This window comes from Prionailurus viverrinus, chromosome D2 (genome assembly GCF_022837055.1).
Source record: "Prionailurus viverrinus isolate Anna chromosome D2, UM_Priviv_1.0, whole genome shotgun sequence".
In the NCBI taxonomy this organism is placed as follows: Eukaryota; Metazoa; Chordata; class Mammalia; order Carnivora; family Felidae; genus Prionailurus; species Prionailurus viverrinus.
In genome coordinates this window covers 11,558,998-11,583,496 of record NC_062571.1, presented here as the reverse complement: position 1 = coordinate 11,583,496, position 24,499 = coordinate 11,558,998, and the positions used below count along the sequence as shown (strand labels likewise).

Sequence of the window (24,499 nt, the reverse complement as noted above, 5' to 3'; positions counted from 1 at the left end):
TTTTTAAAAAAAAAATTCAGTTTATTTATTTTGAGAAAAGGAGAGACAGAGCAAGCAGGGGAGCAGCAGAGGAAAGAGAGAGAGAATCCCAAGATGGTAATCTTTAGCCTTTTTCTCACTTGGTGCTTGACTTCCACTTTGCAACCCACTTATCCTGCTGAGTCCTGGTGTTCCTCCTCCCCTATAGCCCATGGCCCTGATTCCCTAGGATTCTCTCAAATTCCATCTTCCCACCCTCCTCATGTTCCCCTCTCAAGCTCCTGGTGTTGGCGAGCCCCAGGATTAGGGGTTCATGTTTAAATTTTTTTTTTTAACATTTATTCATTTTTGAAAGGCAGAGAGAGACAGAGCGTGAATGGGGGAGGGGCAGAGAGAGAGGGAGACACAGAATCCAAAGCAGGCTCCAGGCTCCGAGGTGACAGCACAGAGCCTGACGCGGGGCTCGAACCCACGAACCACAAGATCATGACCTGAGCCCAAGTCAGTTGCTTAACCGACTGAGCCACCCGGGCGCCCCTAGCGTCAGGGTCTTTAAATACCTTGTCATACAGGTGACTCTGAAGTGTTTATCTTCAGCTGTCACATAGGACCTGACTTCCAGACTCCTTTCTCCAGCTGCCTGCTTGAAGTCTCATCTGGATAAAGGTCTTCCCAAACCCAATGTGTCCAAAGTTGACTTGACACCCGTCTTCCCTGCTGTCTGGCAGGCTTTCCCCCAGCATTCCCCGGTCAGGCCTAGAAGCTTGTAATTGTTCTTTTCACCGTCTCCATCCCACTTTCTGTCGATGCTACCTTCTTATATTCTGACTGTGGCCACTTCCCACCGTTTACACAGGCAGCACCCTGACCCAGGACGCCATCCTCTTTCGCTTCAGCTTCAGTAATAACTCTCAACTGGTAGTGCTGCTCCCAGCATGGAAGCTGGAGTGCTTCTTTTCAAGCGAAATGAGCCCTGTCACTCCCCGGATCACAGCCCTCCATGGTCCCCGTGCTGCTCGGACTGAACACCGAAGCCCTTCCCATGGCCGGCAAGGCCCTCTGGGTGCTCCGCCTGGTCCCTGTGCTCGTGTCCTCCTCTGTACCCACCGGCCCCCTTGCTCTTCCTGAGCTCACCAAACCCTTTCCCATTGCAGACTTGTTGTATTTGCTGCCCTGGAATCTCTGCCTCGAATATGTCACGAGCTAACTTGCAACTGTCTGATCTTGGTTCAGTGTCCTCTCAGCAGAGAGGCCGATCCCGACCCCCTCTGTTACTCAGGGTGTCAATCCCTGTCCTTCTGTGTTCTTGGCTCTTATCACTGCCTGGTGTTCACTTTTGTGACGGCTCATCTGCTGATTATTCCCTGAGGAGCGTAAGCTTTGCAGGTACAAGAACTTGTTCTGTCTTGTTGACAGAAGCCTGTCTTGAGTGAGTGAACTTAATCCTTACAAAAATAGAAAGGATGAAGCAACAAGTATTTTTTTACGTTTATGTATTTATTTTGAGAGCTGGAGACAGCATAAATGGGGGAGGGGCATAGAGAGAGAGAGAGAGAGAGAGAGGACCCCAAGCAGATTCCATGCTCAGTGCAGAGCCCAATGTGGGACTGGAACCCACAAAGTGCGAAATCATGACCTGAGCTGAAACCAAGAGTTGGACGCTCAATCGACTGAGCCACCCAGGTGCCCCTGACGCAACAATTATTAATTAATAATCTTCTATATTCTGAGTACTCTGTCCTGGGTAGTTTGTAAATATATTTTTGATTAACTTAATGTCTCGCAACAGCCATCTAAGGTGGGTGTTCACTTCATAGATGAAAATACTAGTCACCATGACTAGTAAAGAGAGCTGGTAACTGGCATTTAAACTCTGAGTTTATTTATTTAAAAAAATTTTTAAGTTCATTTATTTATTTTGAGAGAGCAGAAGCAGGGTAGGGGTGGGGGGGGGAGAGAATCCCAAGCAGGCTCTGCACTGTCAGCTACCCAGGCGCCCCTAAACTCTGAGTTTAGCCCAAAAGTAATGCTCCCCCCACTTACATTTTTTATTATTCTAAATTAAATTGTGTGTTTCGGACAACTTATTATAACTAACCATTCGGTAATGTTATTGTTTGCACCTCACAGATGAAAACCATTGAGGATGAAGGGTAGTGAATCGCCGGGAGCCGTGCAGCCAAGAAGTGCTCTGGACAAGGGCTTCCCAGCCTGGGCGTCTGATTAGGGCTCCAGCGGGCTCTTATTGTGCAGCTGGTGTCTGTGACAGGCATTTTGTGTGTCTCCCTTTATCCAGGGAGCATTTGTTTGCCACCTCTCATGCTTGACCCTTTGTAAACTGGCATTTGCGAGTTCAGTGCTAAGCTTCCGAAATCTAGCCCGAAAACTTACATCATGAATTTGCCTCATGTGCACGTTAACCTTTTGCCGATCGGTATGATGCTTGTGTAGACAGCGTGAAAACAACACTGGGGCTGACGTTTGCTACTTCATGCGTACTCAGTCTCTACAGCACGGACGTACTGGACTCTTACCGGGAAGAGGTTCATGCTCAGGTTGAATTTACTGGATCGTTGATTCATTCCCAGGTCAACAAAGAGCTCTCAGCTGAGATATTCACTGATTGCAAGAAAAGTGAGATAAATTACTGGAAGCCTATGAAAATAGAGAGGTCTGGGGGCCTGCTACGCTGGATGGTAATCTCTGTTTTCATTAAAGACTTACATTTATTATAGTCAGCAAGAACAGAATTTAATAGGTTTGCCAATTACCGACATAAATCGGAGGCTGAAACTGTCAACTACTATTTCACTGTTTTCCAAAAGGAATCTATAAATCTGTAGAAAAATGTGATACCTGTACATTTTGCACTATGAGCCCTTGTATAAACGTGCAGGTGGCGAGGTCCATATCAAACAAAACATATCTCAGAAACAAGATTGAGATAGTTTCTATGAATCGTATTATTACATGTTCCGTGATTTTGCTAAAAACTGTCTTGTTTACTCTCCTCTGGGTGGTTTACGTTCAATATATCTGTCCGGCCTGCTGTTAGCTTTTTTTTGATCAGTCTGGAAAATTTGTTCTGGGTTGTGCAGTACAGGAAGAATGCACTTACTGGAGGTCATAGAAATGTGTGTGTAACACCTAAAGAGGGAGGGAGGGAAGGACAGAGAGAGAGAGAGAGCAAGTGATTGCATGCTCACAAGAATGCATAGTGTCTGAAATTTCCTTATCTTGAAATAGTATATTTGTTATTATATAATATATAATTACTATATATACATATATGTGTATATGTATGTATATGTGTGTATATATATGTATGTGTGTGTGTATATTATATATATATATATATATATATATATATATATATATATATATATAGTGGGCATGTAGATTCAGATCTTAAAATTGCCTCTGAAATTACTTCTCCATCTTTTGGTATTCTTCCTTAGTGTTGGGATTATTAGTACCCAGTAGTTGTCTGTCCAGGGTCTTAATGTGGTTTATACAATCCGAGTCTAGTGTGGATCTGTGAGAATCTATACCACTTGCTCACTGTGGCCTCTTCCATTCTTCAGAGAAGAGAAGGTAGACTTTGAATATTCTAAAATATGCACGCAATCTCAACCAGTATATTATGCATGATGTGTACCTATATTTATACTTCTATATGGGTCTCATCTGCTCTGTATAGATACTAAATATTTCAGACCAGTAGGACTGAATAAATATATTTAATTTTTCATAGAGGCATAACGTCTCATCAATGGCTTGTACAGTAGGTAGAACACTCTGGTATAATTGCAGAATGAATCCTAAGGGGTCAGCTCGTGGGGCGCTCTCTTTGGTCTCTTAATACTTTATGCTTCAGCACCAGCCAGGTGACAGGGAGACATTATTAAGTGCTAAATTACTCTGCTTGTCTCCGTGTTTGATTTTTCCTGTTTTAGGTGCAAATAGGGGCTCTCGTTTCTTTAATAGGTCTTTCTTTTATTGTGTTCCACCAAACCCATGTATAGGTGTGACAGAGGATAACATTCTTACACTTAGCACACATATTAAGATGCATTTTAACAGGGATCTTTCTATATGTGGCAGTCTTCAATGCCAAGGAGAAGTTTCAGATCATTTCAGAGCTGAGAACGTAGGCTTCGACTTTATGCATGCTATTTTCTAAGTGGAAAAGAGAAACAGATACATTTCTGTTGACGTTACTGTTGGTGAATATATCTGTCAAACCCAGTCTCTCTCTGGCATGAAACAGACATTGAGAATGTCTGAAATATGTTGCCTTTCCAGATCTAATTTTTTACTTCCAAGTCAGCCTTCTTATGATAAACGTTAAATTAAATGCTAAATTTTTGTGAGCGGTTTCTACTGTTAGGATTCTACATATATGACCTCATATATTTTCCAGGCCATGTTAGACCCTCTTTAATTTCCTTTATCTTTTTTTTTTTTTTAATTTTTTTTTTTCAACGTTTATTTATTTTTGGGACAGAGAGAGACAGAGCATGAACGGGGGACGGGCAGAGAGAGAGGGAGACACAGAATCGGAAACAGGCTCCAGGCTCTGAGCCATCAGCCCAGAGCCTGATGCGGGGCTCGAACTCACGGACCGCAAGATCATGACCTGGCTGAAGTCGGACGCTTAACCGACTGCGCCACCCAGGCGCCCCTCCTTTATCTTTTTTTAATTCCAATTTTTGTTCTATCACAGCTCTGGAAATATTTCAGAGATTTATTTTCAAAGATCTATAACAGGAACAAAGAAATTTCCTTTACCGCATGGTTTCTCAGAAACTCTTATTCTTCTAGGTGATATTCGTAAGGGTAGTTTCAATGTTCCTCCCCCCCCCCCCCCCCACACACACACATTTTGAAACAAAATTTCACCAGAGAATAGAGGGGATACGTCGTATCAGGATACTGGAATGGATTTTTCATGTGGTCTTATGGGTGAATAGGTCCTGACTTACCTCAGTCCTTCTGTAGTTGGGATCTGATTGATGATAGGATTGTATCTGTGTCCATAAATTATTGGTGAGGTGTTCTTGTTGTGCTGTTTAGTATATCAGCCCGTGTGTGTGTGTGTGTGTGTGTGTGTGTGTGTGTGTGTGTTTCCTCTAGTAATTCAGCAGGTCTAATATTCCGTGACCCACCTTGTGCGAGGAGGGAGTGTAGTAGATGGAGCAGTCACCAGGAGGGAGGGAGTGTATCCCCTAACTGTTGAGACTCGCTTATGCAGGGCGATAATAAAAATCAGGCCAACTTTTGCTGGGTTTCATTACAGTGTTGCAGCTCCCTATAGAGAGTACTGCCTTCTTCTCTGCTCCTGGGGCAGACTGTGCCTGTGACCTTCCCCATCTTGGTTTGCCACTGGTGCTATTTCTTTTTTAAAATTTTTGAGGAAGAGAAATATATATATATATATATATATATATATATATATATATATATATATATATATATATATATAGGGAGGGAGGGAGGGAGGGAGGGAGGGAGAAAGGGAGAATCCCAAGCGGGGTCCGTGTTGACAGACAGATCTGTCCCTGTGTAGGGGCTTGATCTCATGAACCGTGAGATCATGACCTGAGCTGAAAGCAAGAGCTGGATGCTTAACCAACTGAGCCACCAGGTGCCCTGCTCCTAGTTCTTACTCCCTCTGCTGGGTGTTAGGATAATGTGGAAACTGAGGCCAGTGATAATTGAAGAGGAAGGGACTCTACTGAGTCCTAAGCCAACAAATTTATTTTGTCATGTATTTTGATGAGTTCCAGAGGATATGGCAAATGTCAGTACATTATTTTTTTTCTACGGTAGCCCAGAAAAAGTGTTAAACTAGTATTATTCCATCTCTGATGTGGAAGTTAAGCGGGTCCATTTTCCTCTTCTGTCCTCCTGGCTTCTACTTTGTTCTTTTCTCTGTCCTTTCTTAAAAATCTAATGGGGCGCCTGGGTGGCGCAGTCGGTTGAGCGTCCGACTTCAGCCAGGTCACGATCTCGCGGTCCGGGAGTTCGAGCCCCGCGTCAGGCTCTGGGCTGATGGCTCAGAGCCTGGAGCCTGTTTCCGATTCTGTGTCTCCCTCTCTCTCTGCCCCTCCCCCATTCATGCTCTGTCTCTCTCTGTCCCAAAAATAAATAAACGTTGAAAAAAAAATTAAAAAAAAATCTATTGAGCAGCATTACTTTAGACTGCCCTTTCTTAGTCTCACTTCTGACTATTGACTGGCTTTTAATTACTTGTTAATGATACATCCAGCCTTCTTTCTCCTCTCACCGCTTCCTGCTACTCCTCCATTCAAACCGTTACTCTCAATACGTTTTTCATTTGGTTTTGTTTCTAACACAGTTCAGTCTGCGTATAATAACTTTGTTCACTTTACCGATAGCCACATCATCGGACGTATATGTTTTTTAAAGTTTATTTATTTTGAGAGAGCGCACAAGCAGGGGAGGGGCAGAGAGAGAGGGAGAGAGAGTCCCAAGCAGGTTCTGCACTGTCCGTGCAGAGCCCGACACGGGGCCTGAACCGAAATCAAGAGTCAGGAGCTCAGCTGACTGAGCCACCCAGGCATCTCCAGACATATTTGATAAAAGGGAAATTGGAGGATTAGGTTCAGTTTCTTGGTAGATTCCTTCCCTTGCCCAGCCAGACTCTTGGTGCGATGATTTTACATCGGTACATGCAGAAGTTTGAGGATAGGCTTTCGAGTCAGGCGGACCCAGATTTTGGCCCCATTCCACCACACCCCAGGGTGGGTAACCGCGGGCAGGCGATTTACCGTCAGGATGCCTTTTTCTTATCCGTAAAGTAGCTGCCTTAATAGCACTTACTCATACTCAGGAGCATAATAATAGTACTTAACTCCTAGAGCTCTTCCTTTTCTCATTGGTTGACTGTGTTCTGAGCCAGATGCTGTGCTCTGTGATGAGTAGAAGTTGCTAAGTAGAACTGACATATGCCTTGCCTTGATGCGTCACTGAGGAATTGCGCGGTACCTGGGATGTAGGTGCTTCACGGTCGTTAGGTGCCCCTCGGGAAGAGGTAGGTAATAGATGGTAGTTCCTTTTCCTTTTGAAGGCATAGAAAGAATCCATTCTTTCTTTTATTCTTCAGATATCCTTTATGAATGCCTACTATGTGCTGGGCCCTGGGGGTCAGTATAAACAAGGTAGGCAGAAGACAATGAGCAAGAAAACAGTTAAATAAGACAATCGCGGAACATGAGTCGTGTGCCTGGGGGTTGGGTAGGAAGGGACGGAGAGGACTCTAAGGTAAGACCTCACTAATGGGAAGGAGCAGGCTTTGTGAAGGTCTGGAGGAAGAACATTGCTGCAAAGGGAAAAACAAGCAAGGCAGAACAGGGCTTTTCATGTCCGAGAAATAGAAGGGAGACGTGTGGCTGGATTGTAATGAGCAACGTGGAGAAAGACATGAGAGAGAGTTGTAGAGGTGGAGAAAATCGAGGGTGCAGGGCGTGAGATCATGAGAATGGGTTGACTTGTGTAAGGCCTGGGTGGTGGGAGGGCAGGTTGGAGGAACACAGGAGTTAGTAGAAGGAAGTTAGATGTCTGCTTTTAATTACTTTGATGGACAGTGCTACTTTCGGAGATGAGAAACAATGGGGGATGGCAAAAACTGGGGGGGGGGGGGATTTAAGAAAGATTTACGTTTTGGGTATGCTAAATTCCAAGGGGCACATAGACCTATTGCAGTGTGCTCATTATTTGTGACTGTTCCTAAGGGTAAAGGCTTACCTATGCCTTGTTTGATGCTTCCGTTGGTTTCTGCGGCATTTAAGAAAGGCATTCAAGAGCTCTGTAGATGATTCCAGCTTTTATTTTTGCTAAGTCATAGTTCGTAGGAGGCTGAAACTTCGTGTCATCAAGGCTTGCTGATGGCCTGTGAGACCAGCAGAGTCTCCATTGGTTACAACAGTGCAGGTCCTGGAGACACTGGATGGTTTCCTTAGAGCTTACTGGTGCACCAGATTTACTCCGCACCGATGGCCGGCTTGCTGTAGTGTATCAGGATGAAAAAGGTAAAGTTCCTCTCCGATAGCAGTGTTTATTTCTACCGAACTGGGACCAGAAAGGCATCGGTGACATATTTATATATTCAGAGGAAACATTCTGCCTTGCGACTTCTGTTTGCATAGTACCCCTAGTGACTCGGAGATGAAGAAAAGGTCTCATGTCTTGACTGTCTCCAGTATCTGGGTGTTTCTGTCCAGCTCTCCTTCAGCTGACATTATCCAGGCACATGCTAACGCCGCCCTCACGGCTCATCAGCTCTGACGTGCCGTTCGATGTATGCACTTTGGCCCGACAGTCATTAGCACTGAGCAACAGACGACTTCTGTAATAGGTCAAAGAGACGAAAAACAAAGCGTCACTGTCATCTTGCATAAAACCACACACGCAGCCTGAACAGTTAAGGATGTTAACAAGGTATCTGTTAGTTTCCTCTACCAAAAAAAGAAAAAGAAAAAAAAAAAAAGAGGAAGCTAGCGATAATTTATGCGGTAAGAGTGTACAAAGTATGCTTCATTTCTGTCTTTGAATTTCGACAAGAGCGGAATTCTCTTTTCTCTGTTTCATCTTTTCCATGGAACCGTAAAGTGTGAGTGCTGGAAGGGGCCTTGAAGGACATTCGGTTCATTTACCCGTAAGGAACGGAGGACCGCGTGGTCATTCTGCAGTGCCAAAGGGCTCCTGTTGCTGCAAATTAAACTATTACTCGGGAGAAGAGATTTTTCCCAAAGCTTCTGAAGCGTTGAGTCATTGGTGCTTCCCACGCCTCATTGGGTTTTGACACACCCTCACGTTCTGCGTGTGTGAGAGATTGTGGGTCTTTAGTTTTGCTTCAGTGACTTCAGTTTTAGTACAAAGCATATGTCTTGTGGCCAGGAATCCGTAACTAGTCGCGTATGGAATCTGGCGTCCTTCAGGAGAATTCGATGTGATGGCTCCTCTCTTTTTCCAAGACTTGTGACCATTTTACTGATGTCCAGCTCAGTGTGGCCCCTTGAGATCGCCATGTTTGCTCCTGAATCGCACGATAGGCCCCACAGAAGAGAGTTTTCCCAGCACACGTGGGCCGTTGATGACCTCGTTCCGAAGAGCCTACCTCAACCCATTCCTTGCGGCTGAATACCTTGGTTTCCCATCTTCTTGCCTCTTCTGTCGAATGTGATGGTTGGTGCCATTTCTCATTCAGGATTCTGGTGCTGTTATGCACATTATTATGCGTGCGTTCTCAGAGGAATAAATAAGGCTCTTCTCTGGGGAATTTATTTAGGAATGGAGCTGCCAGGTTGCAAGGCATGTGTTTCCAACATCAGTGCCAAATTGTTTCCTAAAATGGTTTTTAACCGTTTATTCTCCCACCAGACACGCATAAGAGTTCCCATTTTTCTACATTGTTGCCATCACTTGGTTGAACCTCTTGTCCTGTAATTCACCATTTGTATTTCATCTTCTGAAAGGCTATTCGTGTTTTGGGCCTATTTTTCTCTTTTTTTTCCCTCAGTGATTTTTAGAAGTCCTTTATGTGTGAATTTGTTTCTAGTATGAATTTCCAAAGTCTTCTTATAGCTTTGGGGTTGTTGTTTTTACTTTTATTGAATAGAGGTTCTTAATTTTAATAAAGTTGCGTTTCTTAATGTCTTCTTTTGTGTTATTTTTGTCTTGCTTGAGAAATCCTCATTTATTATAAAATTATACTGATATTCACCTGTATTTTCTTCTTGAAGTCTTAAAGTTTGCCTTCACAATTTAAATCTTAAATCTTGGGGCGCCTGGGTGGCTCAATGGGGTAAGCATCCAACTCTTGATTTCAGCTCGGGTCGTGATCTCACAATTTGCGGGATCGAGGGTCGCGTTGGGCTCTGTGCTGACTGCGCGGAGCCTGCCTGCTGTTCTCTTTCCTCCCACCTGTGCCCCTTCCCTGCTCACACTCTCTCATAAAAAAATAAACTTAAAAAAAGAAATCTTTAGGGGCGCCTGGGTGGCGCAGTCGGTTAAGCGTCCGACTTCAGCCAGGTCACGATCTCACGGTCCGTGAGTTCGAGCCCCACGTCGGGCTCTGGGCTGATGGCTCGGAGCCTGGAGCCTGTTTCCGATTCTGTGTCTCCCTCTCTCTCTGCCCCTCCCCCGTTCATGCTCTGTCTCTCTCTGTCCCAAAAATAAATAAAAATGTTAAAAAAAAAAAAAGAAATCTTTAAATCTTACAACTGATTTTTTTTTGTGTATGACATGATACAGGAATCCAATTTAGTTTTTTAAATAAATTATGTATTTATCTAGGCTTCTCGTCACTCTTATGTTACCACTCTAGCCCTTCTCTAATAAAAGTGCATTATTTTGTATTCTACATTTTCAGTTGCAAAGAATTATTTTCCGATTAACTTAAGTATTTATGATTATGTTTAGTGTTGCGTAAAGGGCGGGAGCCATCTAACTGATCAACAGGGAGGGATTATTAATGGAAAAAATGGCCCATTTTCACTCAGCATATTTTCGTGGTTTATATCAGAATAAAAAGCAACATACTAGGTTTTCAACAACTTTTACTGCCTTCCTAGAGTACCAATTTATTGCGGAGCATGCTTTTAATTGATTATTACTTAATATTATTATAATTTTATTATTATTTGTTACCAAATTCCACACTCAACATTTCTTAGAGCCCTTCGTCTTTATTTTGCATCTTTGCAGTAATATGTCACTCAGCAGTTATTGGTAGAACTGGGTTCTTCATAGAGTGTCTTCCCTGGATGGGTTTTCTGTTGTGAGCTCCAGCTGAAGACTCGATGTTAGGATCAGTGTCTCCTCAGGTGAGATCTTAAATGTTGATTAAGGAACGAAGATTGCTCTTCATTCCTGACACTGAGGTGGTCGTGTGCCTTGCCAGCCCATCCATGTTTTTTTTTTTTTTTTTTAATTTTTTTTTTAACGTTTATTTATTTTTGAGACAGAGAGAGACAGAGCATGAACAGGGGAGGGTCAGAGAGAGGGAGACACAGAATCCGAAACAGGCTCCAGGCTCTGAGCTGTCAGCACAGAGCCCAACGCGGGGCTCGAACTCATGGACCGGGAGATCGTGACCTGAGCCGAAGCCACTCAACCGACTGAGCCACCCAGGAGCCCCAGCCCATCCATGTTTTAGAAGTGTTGCTCTATGAGTAGTGGATTTCAGATGCTTTCTTCACTGAAAGGCTTTTCTTTTCAAAGTTTTTTTGATGTTTACTTATTTTTGAGAGAGAGAGAGAGAGAGAGAGAGATACAGCGAGACAGAGACAGAGTGCAAGCCTGCAGAGAGAGAGGGAGACGCAGAATCCGAAGCAGGCTCCAGGCTCTAAGCTGTCAGCACGGGGCCCGATGCGGGGCTTGAACTCACGAACTATCTGATCATGCCCTGAGCGGAAGGTGGATGCACGACCGACTGAGCCACCCAGGCGCCCCATTGATATGCTTTTCTAGCAGGTATTACCTGGCATTCTCCAAGAGAGTTGCACCTCTTGGTAAACATCATCTTGCCCTCTTTCTTAAAGATTATGATTTTTTGGGGCAATAATCTTGTTTACACCAGGCCTGGAGCTCACCCGAAGGCCCTCTACAGTGATCACAGAGATAGACCTTGTCTCAAGTGCAAATTTGCTCCCTGTTTCTCAATTAAAACCTTTCCACACAGACGAAGGGCACAGAGTTTCTCTGTCATATGAATTCTTTTTTTTTTTTTTAAAGATTTTTAAAATCTTTATCTATTTGAGAGAGCATGCGCACAAGCAGGAGAGGGGCAGAAAGAGGGTAGGGTGGGGGTGAGCAGAGGATCTGAAGCGGGCTCTGTGCTGAGAGCAGAGAGTCTGATGCGGGGCCCAAACTCACAAACTTGTGAGATCATGACCTGAGCCGAAGTCGGATGCTCAGTCGATTGAGCCACCCGGGCACCCCGTCTATCATAGGAATTCTTTAGTGTGAAAAAAGGCTAGCCTTCTGGCTGAAATATTCCCTGTAATCATTATATTCATACAGTTTTTCCCTCTGTGTGGATTCTCTGATGTCCATAGAGATAATCTACTCTGGGTGAGGGCTCTTCCTTATTCACTGCATTTACAACATTGCTCTCCAGTGTGAACTCTCCGATGTTATCTAGGGACAGAGCATGCATTAAAGGCTTTCCCACAGAAAGAAGGTACTCAGTGTGTCTTTTTTTTTTTAAACAAGTGTGGATTAAAAAAATGTACTCTTAAGGGCTGAATGATGACTGAAGGCTCTTATACTAAGAATATAGTCATAGGGTGTTTCTCCATTCGAATTTCCAGATGGGCATAAAGGTTAAATCTGTGGCGAGGGACCCTTCACTTTATTTATAGGGTTTCTCTCCAGTGTGATGATTTTTTTTTTTTTGGTTGTACAGCTATAATTTATTCAATAGTAGCTTTCTGGTTTCTTTTCCTACAATCTGTCAGCAAATTCTGCCAATTCTACCTTGCAAATATACTATGTTCAAGTTGCTATGTCTTTAGTAGGTTCTCAATTAAACATAGGTGGCCTGGGCTTTGCATCCTTGTGATAGGCACCATTTCTGTTGGCATGGCTTAGTTAAACGGCATCCGTACCCCAACATAATGGTTCAGATTTCATTTACCACGATAGCTTATGAGTAACTGTGTCAAATACAGACGTCACTGCTCACTCTTCGGTGTACGAATCCCCATCAGATAGGTAGCAGACGCACAGCATGATCAGTGACCAGTCACGTGGCTTCTTCCCGAGTCCGTGGGGATCGGTCACCACCCGTGTGTTCTTCGTGCTCTGCAAAGACCGTAGGCGTGCAGGTGCGTTAGTTACGTCCTCGTCTCCCTGTCATCAAGGCACGGGACATTTCGCGAACACGGGTGAGTGGGAATTGGCTAACGGAAATGGAGGCGCGGTAAAGAAACGAAAAGTGGGGAGACTGGAAATGAAATCCGCATCGAACAGAAGAGGAGTTGTAGATGCTGAGTCTGAGTGTGGGAGTGCAGACACAGCTGCCACTTGAGAAACCGTGGATGTGCAGCCAGAGGGACCGAGCGGAGGCGAGCTTATCGCCACAAATGAGGAATGTGGTTGTGACACAGAGGATGAAGATTGTTGCCGAGGAAGTAACACTGGCAAAGAAATTCACATCAGAGGAACTCTCAGAGATATTCTAGAGCCCTGAAGATGCTGGAGAATGAGCCAAATGTAGGAGTGCGACAGTTTGCTGAGACATAGAGGGGGGTGCTTGTCCCACAGGGAAAATTACATAACCAGCAGGATAAGGCAGGCCCCGTTCAGACTGCTCCTGATGAGCGTTTTACAAAGAACAAAAATACTTTAATTCTCAGTGTTCTTCATGTTTAAAATTATAGGGAGCTAAATATTTTACTGTTTTTTTTTTTTTCCATTTCTCTGTACTTTTATAACTGGTAGAGTTTTTAATGTTTGGACCAAAATTTTCAAAGGTACAATCGTGAATAGTTTCCCCAAAGATTTGCTTTGCACAGTCATTTTTCTGGTCGTACCATTGTGTGAACTGAGGACTATCTGTATTTTTTAAACAAATGACTGTAAACTCAGTGCAAGACCAGAAATATGGGCTTCTTTTTTTTTTTTTTAATCGTCTCAGCTCGTTTGCTCTGATAACCACATATTTGCTGTAAGAAAAACCAATAGTATAGATAGCATTTTATTTAGCCAATTGCCAGAAAAGCTAGAAGTGATGATGACGTCAAGGAGACAGACCAGTGACCGCTTATCACAGTTCCCGGAACATAGGAAGCACTCGATAAATGTAACATGTATCTAGAATTTGCTCACTTCCGTCCACCTCCACTGCTACACCCTGGTCTGGATCACCTTCATCTCCCTGCATGGCTGAAGTCACTCCCCTTAGATCCTTCTGTTTCTTTCTTGCCTCCCTGTGGTCTGCATTTAGTACAGGACCCAGTGGCCCCCATTCCCTTAGTAGAAGCTAAAGTTCAGACACAAGGCTCAAGGTCTCTCAAGGTGTGGCCCCACCCACTACCTCCCACCATCTTCCCCCTGACTACTCTGCTTCAGCCCCAAGGACATCCCCCTGACTACTCTGCTCCAGCCAGAAGGATGTCCTCTGTTTCCTTGAACATGCTGGGTTCAAGGTCTTTCGTGGTGTGGCCCCACCCAGTACCTCCCACCATCTTCCGGCCACAAGGCCATCCTCTGTTTCCCTGAGCATGCTGGGTGTTCAATGAACATGGCTTTCATTGTCCATCCCCCCAGGCAGTGCTCCTCCCGAAGATAGCCACGCGTCCATTCTTCTTCCCTGCTTCAAGTCTTTGCTCAGAATTCATCCCCTCAACAATACCTGACAGTTGTGTTCATATTTTTATGCTTCCCACCCATAGCAACACTCCTGATGCCCCTTACACAGTTCCATTTTTTTTTTTTTCCCATGGAACTTTTTACCTTTAACACGATTGACAGATTGACTGTGCTTTTGTTTATTGTCCCTCTTCCCCTGCCAAAAGGTAAGCCTAATGAGTGCAGGGATCTTGGATTTATTCAATGATTTATCTCAAGCGCTTAGGGGATATCCTATCACACATATCCTCGGTAAATATTTATTCAGTGACGAATGAATGTTTGAAAGAAGCTATTGATGTTGTTTGGTAATTATTTCCGCACTCTTGGCAGCATTTGTTAGAGAAATCATGTCTTATTTACTCATCACAGAATTGCCTGGAATGCAGCATTCTGGTGCTGGCTCCACCCCCACCCTTCATCCCTGCCTGCCCCAAATGATCTCTGTTCTTTTTTTTTTTATTAAAAAATTTTTTTTTAAAATGTTTATTTTTGAGAGAAGAGAGACAGAGCACGAGCAGGGGAGGGGCAGAGAGAGAGAGGGAGACACAGAATCTGAAGCAGGCTCCAGGCTCTGAGCTGTCAGCACAGAGCCCGACACGGGGTTTGAACTCACAAACTGTGAGATCATGACCTGCGCCGAAGTCGGACACCTAACCGACTGAGCCACCCAGGCGCCCCGAATAATCTCTGTTCTAAAGAGTTGTCAGGTCACAGGAAGACTACAAGAGCATTTAATAAAAGGAATTCAATCCAGCATATACTTATGAGGCATTCACTGTGTCTACATTGGCTGATGCGATTGCCTCTGTTTTCATTAAAGAAGTTATTTGATTGGACACCTGGTTTCTATGAAATTCAGTCTGCCCTGCTTGACTGTAGGATACAAGGCATGTAGTCTTTTGAGTTGGAGCCAGTTGTGGAAAAATTATTAAGACATAACTGAAAAACAAAGACAAGTTACAGAAGGTCTAGACCTGGATAAACATTTCAAGATGACAAGCATTGTTAGCATCTAAGGAAAACACCTGGTGTGATGTGAGGGACTTTTTAATGACCAGTGTCGTGAAGAACATTTTTTTGACTTTTCAAGGGCGCAGTATGTTTGATTTGCTTAGATTGTATATGAAAAGAGTTGTAATTGAAGTTTTATTATGTTTATTTGGAAATGGGGAAATTAGGGACTGGACTGCTTTTTTTTTTTTTTTTTTTAAATCCAGTGATCTTGGGGCGCCTGGGTGGCTCAGTCGGTTAAGCATCCGACTTCGGCTCAGGTCATGATCTCATGGTCTGTGAGTTCGAGCCCCGGGTCGGGCTCTGTGCTGACAGCTCAGCACCTGGAGCCCATTTCAGATTCTGTGTCTCCCTCTCTCTCTGCCCCTCCCCTGTTCATGCTCTGTCTCTCTCTGTCTCAAAAAGAAATAAACGTTAAAAAAAAAAATTAAAAAAAAAATCCAGTGATCTCATTGGGTTTTATATCGATGCTACGAATGATTATGATACATTAACATTTGTCACAGATATAGTAGGATCAGCAGTTTTCCTCAAATATTGCCCTTTTTCCTGGCTGAATATAACCAGAAAATCACCTAATGGAATCCTGTAATGCTGTCTTTAATTGGAAAGGTAGGATCTTATCTTGGCAATTCTAAAAAGCATCCCTATTTGTCAGCATGGTAGCACTTATTCATGAGCTAGTATAAAGTGGATTAAAATGATCATTTATTGAGTATATGTTCCCAGTGCAGTGTTAGATGCTGTAATTTAATAATTACATAAGTGAATGCATAATGACAACTAAAGGGAATACAGTGGTATAGGAGCCCAAAACAAAGGAAGTGACATAGCCTGGTGGGTCGGGGAAGGCTCACCTCAGGAGTGGGTGCTTGAGTTAAGTAAGATTTGAAAGATAAATGTGTCGTAACTAGAGAGAGATAAAGGGTTTAATAGCATGTGCAAACTCCTATAGGAATGAAGGAAGGTTGGCTGGAGGAAGTGTCAGGCTGGCACTCTTCTGTGCAGCGTGGAGCCTTGCACACTAAAAGAGTCTTTAGGTGTTTTTCCTTAGAGCAGCGGGAGGCCATTAATAGATTTGAATCCAGGAAACATTACAGTTGGTTGATGGTTGTGTCCTCAAGTTGAAGCGCCGTTGGATGGGAATTTGCAATGTGGAAAGCTATTCAGTGGGTTTTGAGGATGACTAACCAAGATGGTAGCTGGTGTGGTGAGAAATGGGTGGATTTGACGTAGAATCCATAGGACTTGGGGATTGTAAGCTGGATATCACTCTCACAGAAGCGCCATTTATCTTCATGAAGTTCATGAAGTTGCTCCTAGAATATTTGTTTTTTACAGTTTCATATTTTCAAAATTTGTGAAAAAAGAGGAGTAGTTTTGTTTCTTCAAGTTTGTTTTATATAAAATGGGAAATGGTGTCAGTTCAAGTGTTTCCAGGAACAGGCATGATACTTGTATCTCATTATTATGCTAGACATTCATGGTTAATGAACAGACTTTGAAATTTTAAAAAATGAAATGATAGAATATGAGCAGAATGCACTTTTGTAGTGTTTTGATTATGGAAGATGAGTTGCTGTGAGTTGAATCAAAATTTGTTGCACTAAGTCCTAGGAATGAGACATGGGAACTCAGAAAACCAAAAATACCCAAAGGCAAATACTTAAGGAGGATTTTAGTTGTTATGGGCTCGGGCAGGAAAAGTGATGGTCACAGTGTGCATTTAGGCACTCGGGTACACCAACGGCACATGCAGCTAAAAGGTAAAGGTCAGTGATGAGAGTTAGGAGCCTGGACCTCAGGACCAGGTAGCAAAGACTAATTCCGAAGCCTTATGACACAAGAGACACCCTTTCACTATAGCCTTATTGTTCTGTTACCTTAGCAGTATTAACTTTCTAGATCCCATCAGTATTAGGCTGTGCTTGGTTTGTTCTTGGAAAAGAAAATGGAGTGTGTGTGTGTGTGTGTGCGCGCGCGCGCGTGTGTACCTATATCCTTACGCACACATGTATGTGTCAATAAAAACCAGATTTACTGCACATGGGTTATAATAAATACAAAATAAAGCTACTTATTAAGACTTCTCAAATGCATAGTCAGTAGGCTCTCAAACCACAGTGGTTCTGGAGAAAAATTATGCTTTGAGATGAATGATGGGTAAGTTAAAGGGAACTGGCAGGTATTTATGAATTGGTCTTTGGTCCATCCATGCTCAGTATATTTTACTTTCTGCCAGGAAGGAACCCTGTGCTTACTGGAATATAAAATGGAAACAGCTGCCAGGTAAGCTGGAAAAAGCCTCAAAAGTCAGGCTAGGTTCTGTCATTCAAAGTGGAACCGTGATCTAACGTTGTAGCAACAGCCTCTCTCCTTGGTGGGGTGGCCGAACTCTTTTGAACTTAAGGTTGCTTCGTGGCCAGGCACTCCATCACAGTGTTAAGGCGCTAGGTGGAAGGGAAACTTTGCATGAGTGAGTTAGTTTTATACACTTAGTAGGGTAGTTCATATATTATTTAAGTTGGTTCCTTTCCCTGATATTTTGGTATGGACCACATATTAATGAGCACCTTCACATGTACTCTCATTTCTGGTTCTGTCCAAAGTATATGTACTTGTTTTAATATTCATCTGTTATTGATTGCCTTCAAGCTCTTCTAAGAGACTACTCACATGTCTCCTGGGATTTATATGCCTTCTGGGACCCGTTTGGGATCCTAATTCCTCGGATCCACTAGTTAGAAATATGGGTTCAGCCTCACCCAAGACCGATAGAACCGGAATCTGCATTTCAGCAAGACTCACAGGTGATAAGATGTGCATTAAAGATTGAGAGGTACTTTTTTAGATAATGATTGTAGTAAAAAACCAATTGAGCCTCTAGAAGCAACATGGGGCTGAGGACTTTTAGATTCAGATCAGTTAGGTTTAATGATCAGTTCCTAGAACTAGGTATGATCAGCCCTCTGTCAGCAACAAGTTATTTTGAACCTCATTGTCTTCATCTGTGTATTTGTGGATAATCTTTATATAATGAGATGTGGAGAATAAGTAAGTTAATGCCAGGGCTGACATAGACTGTTCTTTTTGGTAAATATGGTGTGCCTTCTTTTCTTGTGTGGCTTACTGAATAGCACTGTTATTCTCACCTATACCTTTCCATTTTCTTAATTCTCATTCCCAAAGTGTCTTTAATGAGTGCATCAAAGTAATTATTTACTAAATGGTACTTAGATAGACTCCAACTGCCGAAGGAGCCCATTTTACCCAAGAGTGCAGTTTGCATGCTGAAGTTAGTTCCAGCGGGTGTGAGTGGGACCAGATAGCAAAAGGCTATGGGGATTTGGTAAGGCACTGAGCACATCAGCACAATTCAGGTCTTTGTTATTACACTGCCTCTTTGGAAAGCACAATATATCTTTGATTTTGCAGATTATATAACCAACAGAAACACTTCATTATTTTTATTATAGCCATGCTGAGCATGAATTAATATTCAGATGTACTCATTATATGAAAATAATGCTATTTTTTTTAGCAGATGACTTTTAAGTTGTAACAATTGAATGTTCACTGGAAATTAATGGGCACCTGGAGGGATAGTCGGGAGGAAATTATTAAGAAATTGGACTTTGCCTGTGACTAGAGCTGTAGGCCAGTCATTAGATATTGCTTCACCATATAGGAAATAAAGCAAATGCCTAGGATTATGAAGGCTTTAAATGCAAATTAGAGTTGTACTTTTCCAATCGATACAGCAGATTCTCTGGGTTAACCCAAATGGCTTGTCTTCTGCTTTTGAATTTTTATCACAGCTCGTCACCCCCCACTCTGCCATTTTTCCCGGGTGAGGGTCTTCTAGGATATACTTGTTTGTTCCTTTTCTCGGACTCTAATTAAAAGGGTCAGTGAGTATATCCTTTTACTACTCTGTTAAGTGTCTTGTTGCGTTGTGTTTGAAGTGTCAAATGTTAGTGGTTGGACTTGTTAGGTATTTGCTACCTAGAACTTGTTAAGGTGAGATATTTTGTTTAAAAATGACAGTGGTATCAGGCACCTGGGTGGCATAGTTGGTTAAGCGTCCAACCCTTGATTTCAGCTCAGGTCATGATCTTACGGTTTGTGAGATCAAGCCCCGCATCAGGCTCTGTACCGACAGTGCAGAACTTGCTTGGAATTCTCTCTCTCTCCCTCCCTCTCTCTCCCTCTCTCTCCCTCTCTCTCCCTCTCTCTCCCTCTCTCTCCCCCCCCCTCCTCCTCCTCTACCCCACTCCCCTACTCAAGATCTCACTCTGTCTCAAAATAAATAATCTTAAAACAATGACGATGGTATCTCCCATTTATTGTCTATTTAGTGCCTTTTGCAGGTCAGTCATGGTGTGACTCCATTACCTTATCATCTTAGAGATGCAATACTTTGTCTAGGATCTTCTAACCTGTGCATGGCAGAGCTGAGATGGGAATCCAGTCATGGCTAATTCTCAGGCCTGTGTTTCTTGCAGTCCTCATGTTGCCTACACGGAGTCATCCCATTTACCGTCTTCCCCCTTGTATAACTTGTCCTGTAAGGCTGCTTAGTTAATTGGAAGCCAGTGTTGGGTTTCACAGGACTGAACTAGCAAATCCTCTCTCTGCCCATTTCTAAGCAACCAAGGGTCCTTTCGAACGTGGACAAGTAGCCGGTGTGTGGATGAACTGGGGTGACTTTCTGGGTTTGTCCGTTCTTGACCTGTTTTCCTCTGCTGGTTTTGGAGCGATGTGTGTGCCTGCTGTTGGAACCCATGTCGTTCTTGATGATTCGTGATGTCCTAGGCGTGCGTCAGGAAATTTCTTTGTAATTTGGATGATTAAAGCGGCGTGTAAGAGTGCTAACGTGGAAATTTTGTATTTTACCTTTCCTCATGTGGGTTGCCTCTGGAGATCAGCAATGAGAGTGAGAGAACTGTTGGCTGAGTTGAGTGGCTGCACCCTCTTTCTCCTGCCACCCCTTTTTTTACAAGTAGACATTCTCTAGGGATTGACTCGTGGGTCTTTTTGGCGAGTTGTTGTTCCCTTTGTCTCTGCTTTTTAATATGCACTAAAGTAATAGTGTCCAAGATCAGAGTTAGACCGCCTCGTCATGTCAGATCTCTAACTTTTTCTCCTTTTTCTCTTTTTGCAGGACGATGAAGTGGTCCTACAGTGCACCGCGACCATCCACAAAGAACAACAGAAACTGTGCTTGGCAGCGGAAGGGTTTGGCAACAGACTTTGCTTCCTGGAGTCTACTTCGAATTCCAAGGTGGGATAAAGCCCTGGGAGGCTGTTCAGATATTGGGGTTTTACTCATGGCAGTCAAGTTATTGACGGGCCCTCTGTAATTGCCTGTGGAGCAGAATAAACGAGAGGGGGTGTGGAAGATGTTTTGACTCTTCACGAAGCAAGTTTCTAGCTGGACCCCCACTCTTTGTAAGGAAGTCAGATAGGATTGTTGGCAAGAATCAAACAAAGCCCTTGCCCCCATCATGGTGTTTATATCCTCGCGGACAAGTAAACAAGTAAATAAGTGGTGTGATTTCAGAACGAAGCGCTATGGAGAAAGCGGAGTGGTAGGGTAGAGATTAATGGGGCAGGGACTCGCCCTTTCACAAAGGGTGTTTGGGGAAGGCTTGCTGAGGCAGTGACATTTGAGGAGTTTGGAGTGAAGTGAGAGAGTAAGCAGTACTAAGTACTCTGAAACATTCCAGAAAGAGGAACCAGGTGATGCAGGGGCCCCTGGTTAGGAAGAGGAGTTGTCACTGGGGCCCGGTCTTGGAAGGCCTTCCAGGCCACAGCCAGGAGCTGAGGTTTCTCCCTGGGATGAAGGGAGGCCATTGGAGCAGGTGAGTGATGCGATCTGATGTAGACGTTGCCAAGATCGTCCTGGCTCTCGTGGGGTTTGGAGGGTGTTGAGAGAGCAAGCATGGAAGCAGGGAGATGGTTGGAAGGTGTCTGTGGAAGTCTGGACACGAGCTGCTGGGTCTTCGGACCACAGCAATGGTGGGGGATCTGGAGGGGGAGATTGAGAACTTGCTTTCGGGACTCGCACCATGTGCTGAAAGATTAGATTGTGTCGAATGAGGGAAAGAGGAAATGAAGATGTCTCGTGGGTGGGAAGTCAACCAGAAATTGGTCAGTGTAGTCGTTTTTTGCGTAGTACTTCCTGACGTCCAGAACCCTTTGACGGGCAGTCTTACTCCATTGTTGTGGTAAGAGTGTGCATGGCTGTTGCTGTCAAATTCACTGCACAGGGGAGGTTTTGGAAAGCTAACAGAGGCCAGGTCCCATGTCTAAGATGCTCGCCGGGCCTTGACACAACAGTGTCAGGAACGATTCTTCCATGCTTTGACCTTGGCCATTTGAGTTCAAATGCTTCATTCTTTCCTTTATACCACAGCACTTCTCTGGTGAAATAATTATAATTCTGTGAAATGATACTGAGCACTGTGTACACATGATTCATTTATAATAATAATAATAAATTACAATTATTATGATAATATAATTAAATTATAATTGACTTATAATAATTCAATGTTAGTAACTTTACTACCATTTTAATAGTCGGTGGCAAAACGTGATCATGATGCATTTTATAGCTCTCCATAGATTTATTTACTTATTTTTAAATGTTTATTTATTTATTTTTGAGAAAGAGAGAGTGAGCAGGGGAGGGGCGGAGAGAGAGGGAGACAGAATCCTAAGCAGGCTCCATGCTGTCAACACAGAACTGGATGCGGGACTTGAACTCATGAACCATGACACCATGACCTGAGCTGAAACCAAGAGTTGGATGCTTAACCGACTGAGCCACCCAGGTGCCCCTGTTACTTAGATCTGTTTTAATTTTACAAGTGTTTATTCAGCATTCTCTTTGTATTAATGACTGTGACACTTGTCAGTCGTGAAAAATGGTCTTCTTAAAAAGAAAATATTAAGCATTTTTACATTTTTTTTTTCCCAACGTTTATTTATTTTGGGGACAGAGAGAGACAGAGCATGAATGGGGAGGGGCAGAGAGAGAGGGAGACACAGAATCGGAAACAGGCTCCAGGCTCCGAGCCATCAGCCCAGAGCCTGATGTGGGGCTCAAACTCCCGGACCGCGAGATTGTGACCTGGCTGAAGTCGGACGCTTAACCGACTGCGCCACCCAGGCGCCCCAAGCATTTTAACATTTAGGATGTTCCCTGTGGTTTCTGCTATTTTGTAGTGGCTGGAACCAGGCACACCATTTAGTTAGCTGGTTCTTGATTTTTCCCTTGTGTGGAACACAGTACTGGCTATTGTTTTCTTGTTCCTTTAACGTAAGAGCTGGTTTCCAGCACTAAAAATGAATGCTTCCTACTCGGTAGTGGGCATCTCATGTGGCAGTCAGGGCACTAATCCATGTAAACTGGTTACTTCCTCGGAGGCATGCTTAACTATCTCATTGTTAACTGATGACCTAGTGAACTGACCGCCTGAACCTTTTTTTGTTGTCATTTTGTTTTATTCTTCGCTCGTGTATTTGAAAATTTGCCTGAAGGATGAGATACTGAGGTTGTTCATCAAGCATAGAATGAAGTAGCAATTGAAGTCCAATAAACCAATTTGAACTTTTTTCTTTAACTTCTTTTTTTAAAATCTTTCTTAATGTTTATTTATTTTTGACAGAGAGAGAGAGAGAGAGAGAGAGAGAGAGAGAGAGAGAGAGAGAGAGAAACAGAATGTAAGCAGGGGAGGGGCAGAGAGAGGGAGACACAGAATCCGAAGCAGGCCTAGGCTCTGAGCTGTCAGCACAGAGCCTGATGCGGGGCTCAAGCTTACACGCGGTGAGATCATGATCTGAACCAAAGTCAGATACTAAGCCAACTGAGCCACCCAGGCGCCCCTTAAGTTCTTACAACATAAGTACAGTCTTACTTGAAAACCTGCTACAATGTCAGGTTTTTGTTTTGTTTTTTTTCCCCCATGTTTCCATTTGCCTTTGTTCTCGTATATCCTTCCTGTACTTTTCTGCCTGCTGAAATCCTGCTTGTCTTTCAAGAGCTATTTCAAATAGTCTTTATTCTGGGATGCTTTTTCCCAAGTTCCTGAATTCTCTTCTCTGTGCTTCTTAAGTGCTTTGTTTACACTTCGGTTTTGTTGCCCAGTGGGATTCATTCTGTATAATATCTGCACCACTTTCTCTCCCTGACTGTATCCATATGTATGTATGCTCCCAGACACATAGACCAGCTTCTGAATTCCCTGAGGACCAGAGCGTATTGGTTTATTTTCTTAACTCTTACTGCTCGGTAACGAGCACAGTGCCTTGACCTAGTAAGTGATCCACAAAACTTAGTGGACCATTAAGTTTGAGGGGAGACCGCTGATCTTAGGCCAATTATATTTTTTATAGACTTTTAACTTTCAGTAATAACGGAGTCAAAGCTCTGGATCTCCGTTCGTGTTTAAAGTATGTAAGCCTGGGTACAGATGTGGTTTGTGCAGATGTATCTGTTTTTGACTTTTCACTGGTGGAAAATGGGAGATGGTCCTTTTTCCCCCTCTCGAGTTTGTTGTCTCCTGTATTGATTATAAAAGTGGAGAGAACAAAGTTATCATTGGCAGTGAGCAAGGAGTCAGTCACTGTAAATTATATATGCGTTCCTGGAAATGATCCCAGAAATGTCTTAAGCTGCAGAATCTTTTTTTTTTTTTTTTCAACGTTTATTTATTTTTGGGACAGAGAGAGACAAAGCATGAACGGGGGAGGGGCAGAGAGAGAGGGAGACACAGAATCGGAAACAGGCTCCAGGCTCTGAGCCATCAGCCCAGAGCCCGACGCGGGGCTTGAACTCACGGACCGCGAGATCGTGACCTGGCTGAAGTCGGACGCTTAACCGACTGCGCCACCCAGGCGCCCCAAGCTGCAGAATCTTTTAATCAAAGACAGGGCTCTCTTTTCCAGAAGACTGTTTCATGCTGCTAGGATATCTCTCCATGCTGATTTCTGCCTGAGAGAGAATGGCTCGGAACTGCAGCATAGGTTTTCCTGAAGAGCATGCAAACGTCAGATCTGATGCTACCACAGTTTAGTCATTCCTAAATTAGAATCACGGATATTTACTGCACATTCTTTA

The 24,499-nt window shown here is 43.5% G+C and overlaps 1 protein-coding gene across 1 annotated transcript in view; it reads left to right on the top strand.

Moving 5' to 3' along the window:
* The window catches only part of RYR2 (ryanodine receptor 2), a 756,803-nt gene that overhangs the window by 184,536 nt on the left and 547,768 nt on the right, over positions 1–24,499 (top strand). The window contains exon 2 of the mRNA XM_047824653.1: positions 20,537–20,656. Within this exon, the coding sequence (XP_047680609.1) occupies positions 20,537–20,656 (120 nt within the window). The remainder of the gene's footprint in view (positions 1–20,536; positions 20,657–24,499) is intronic.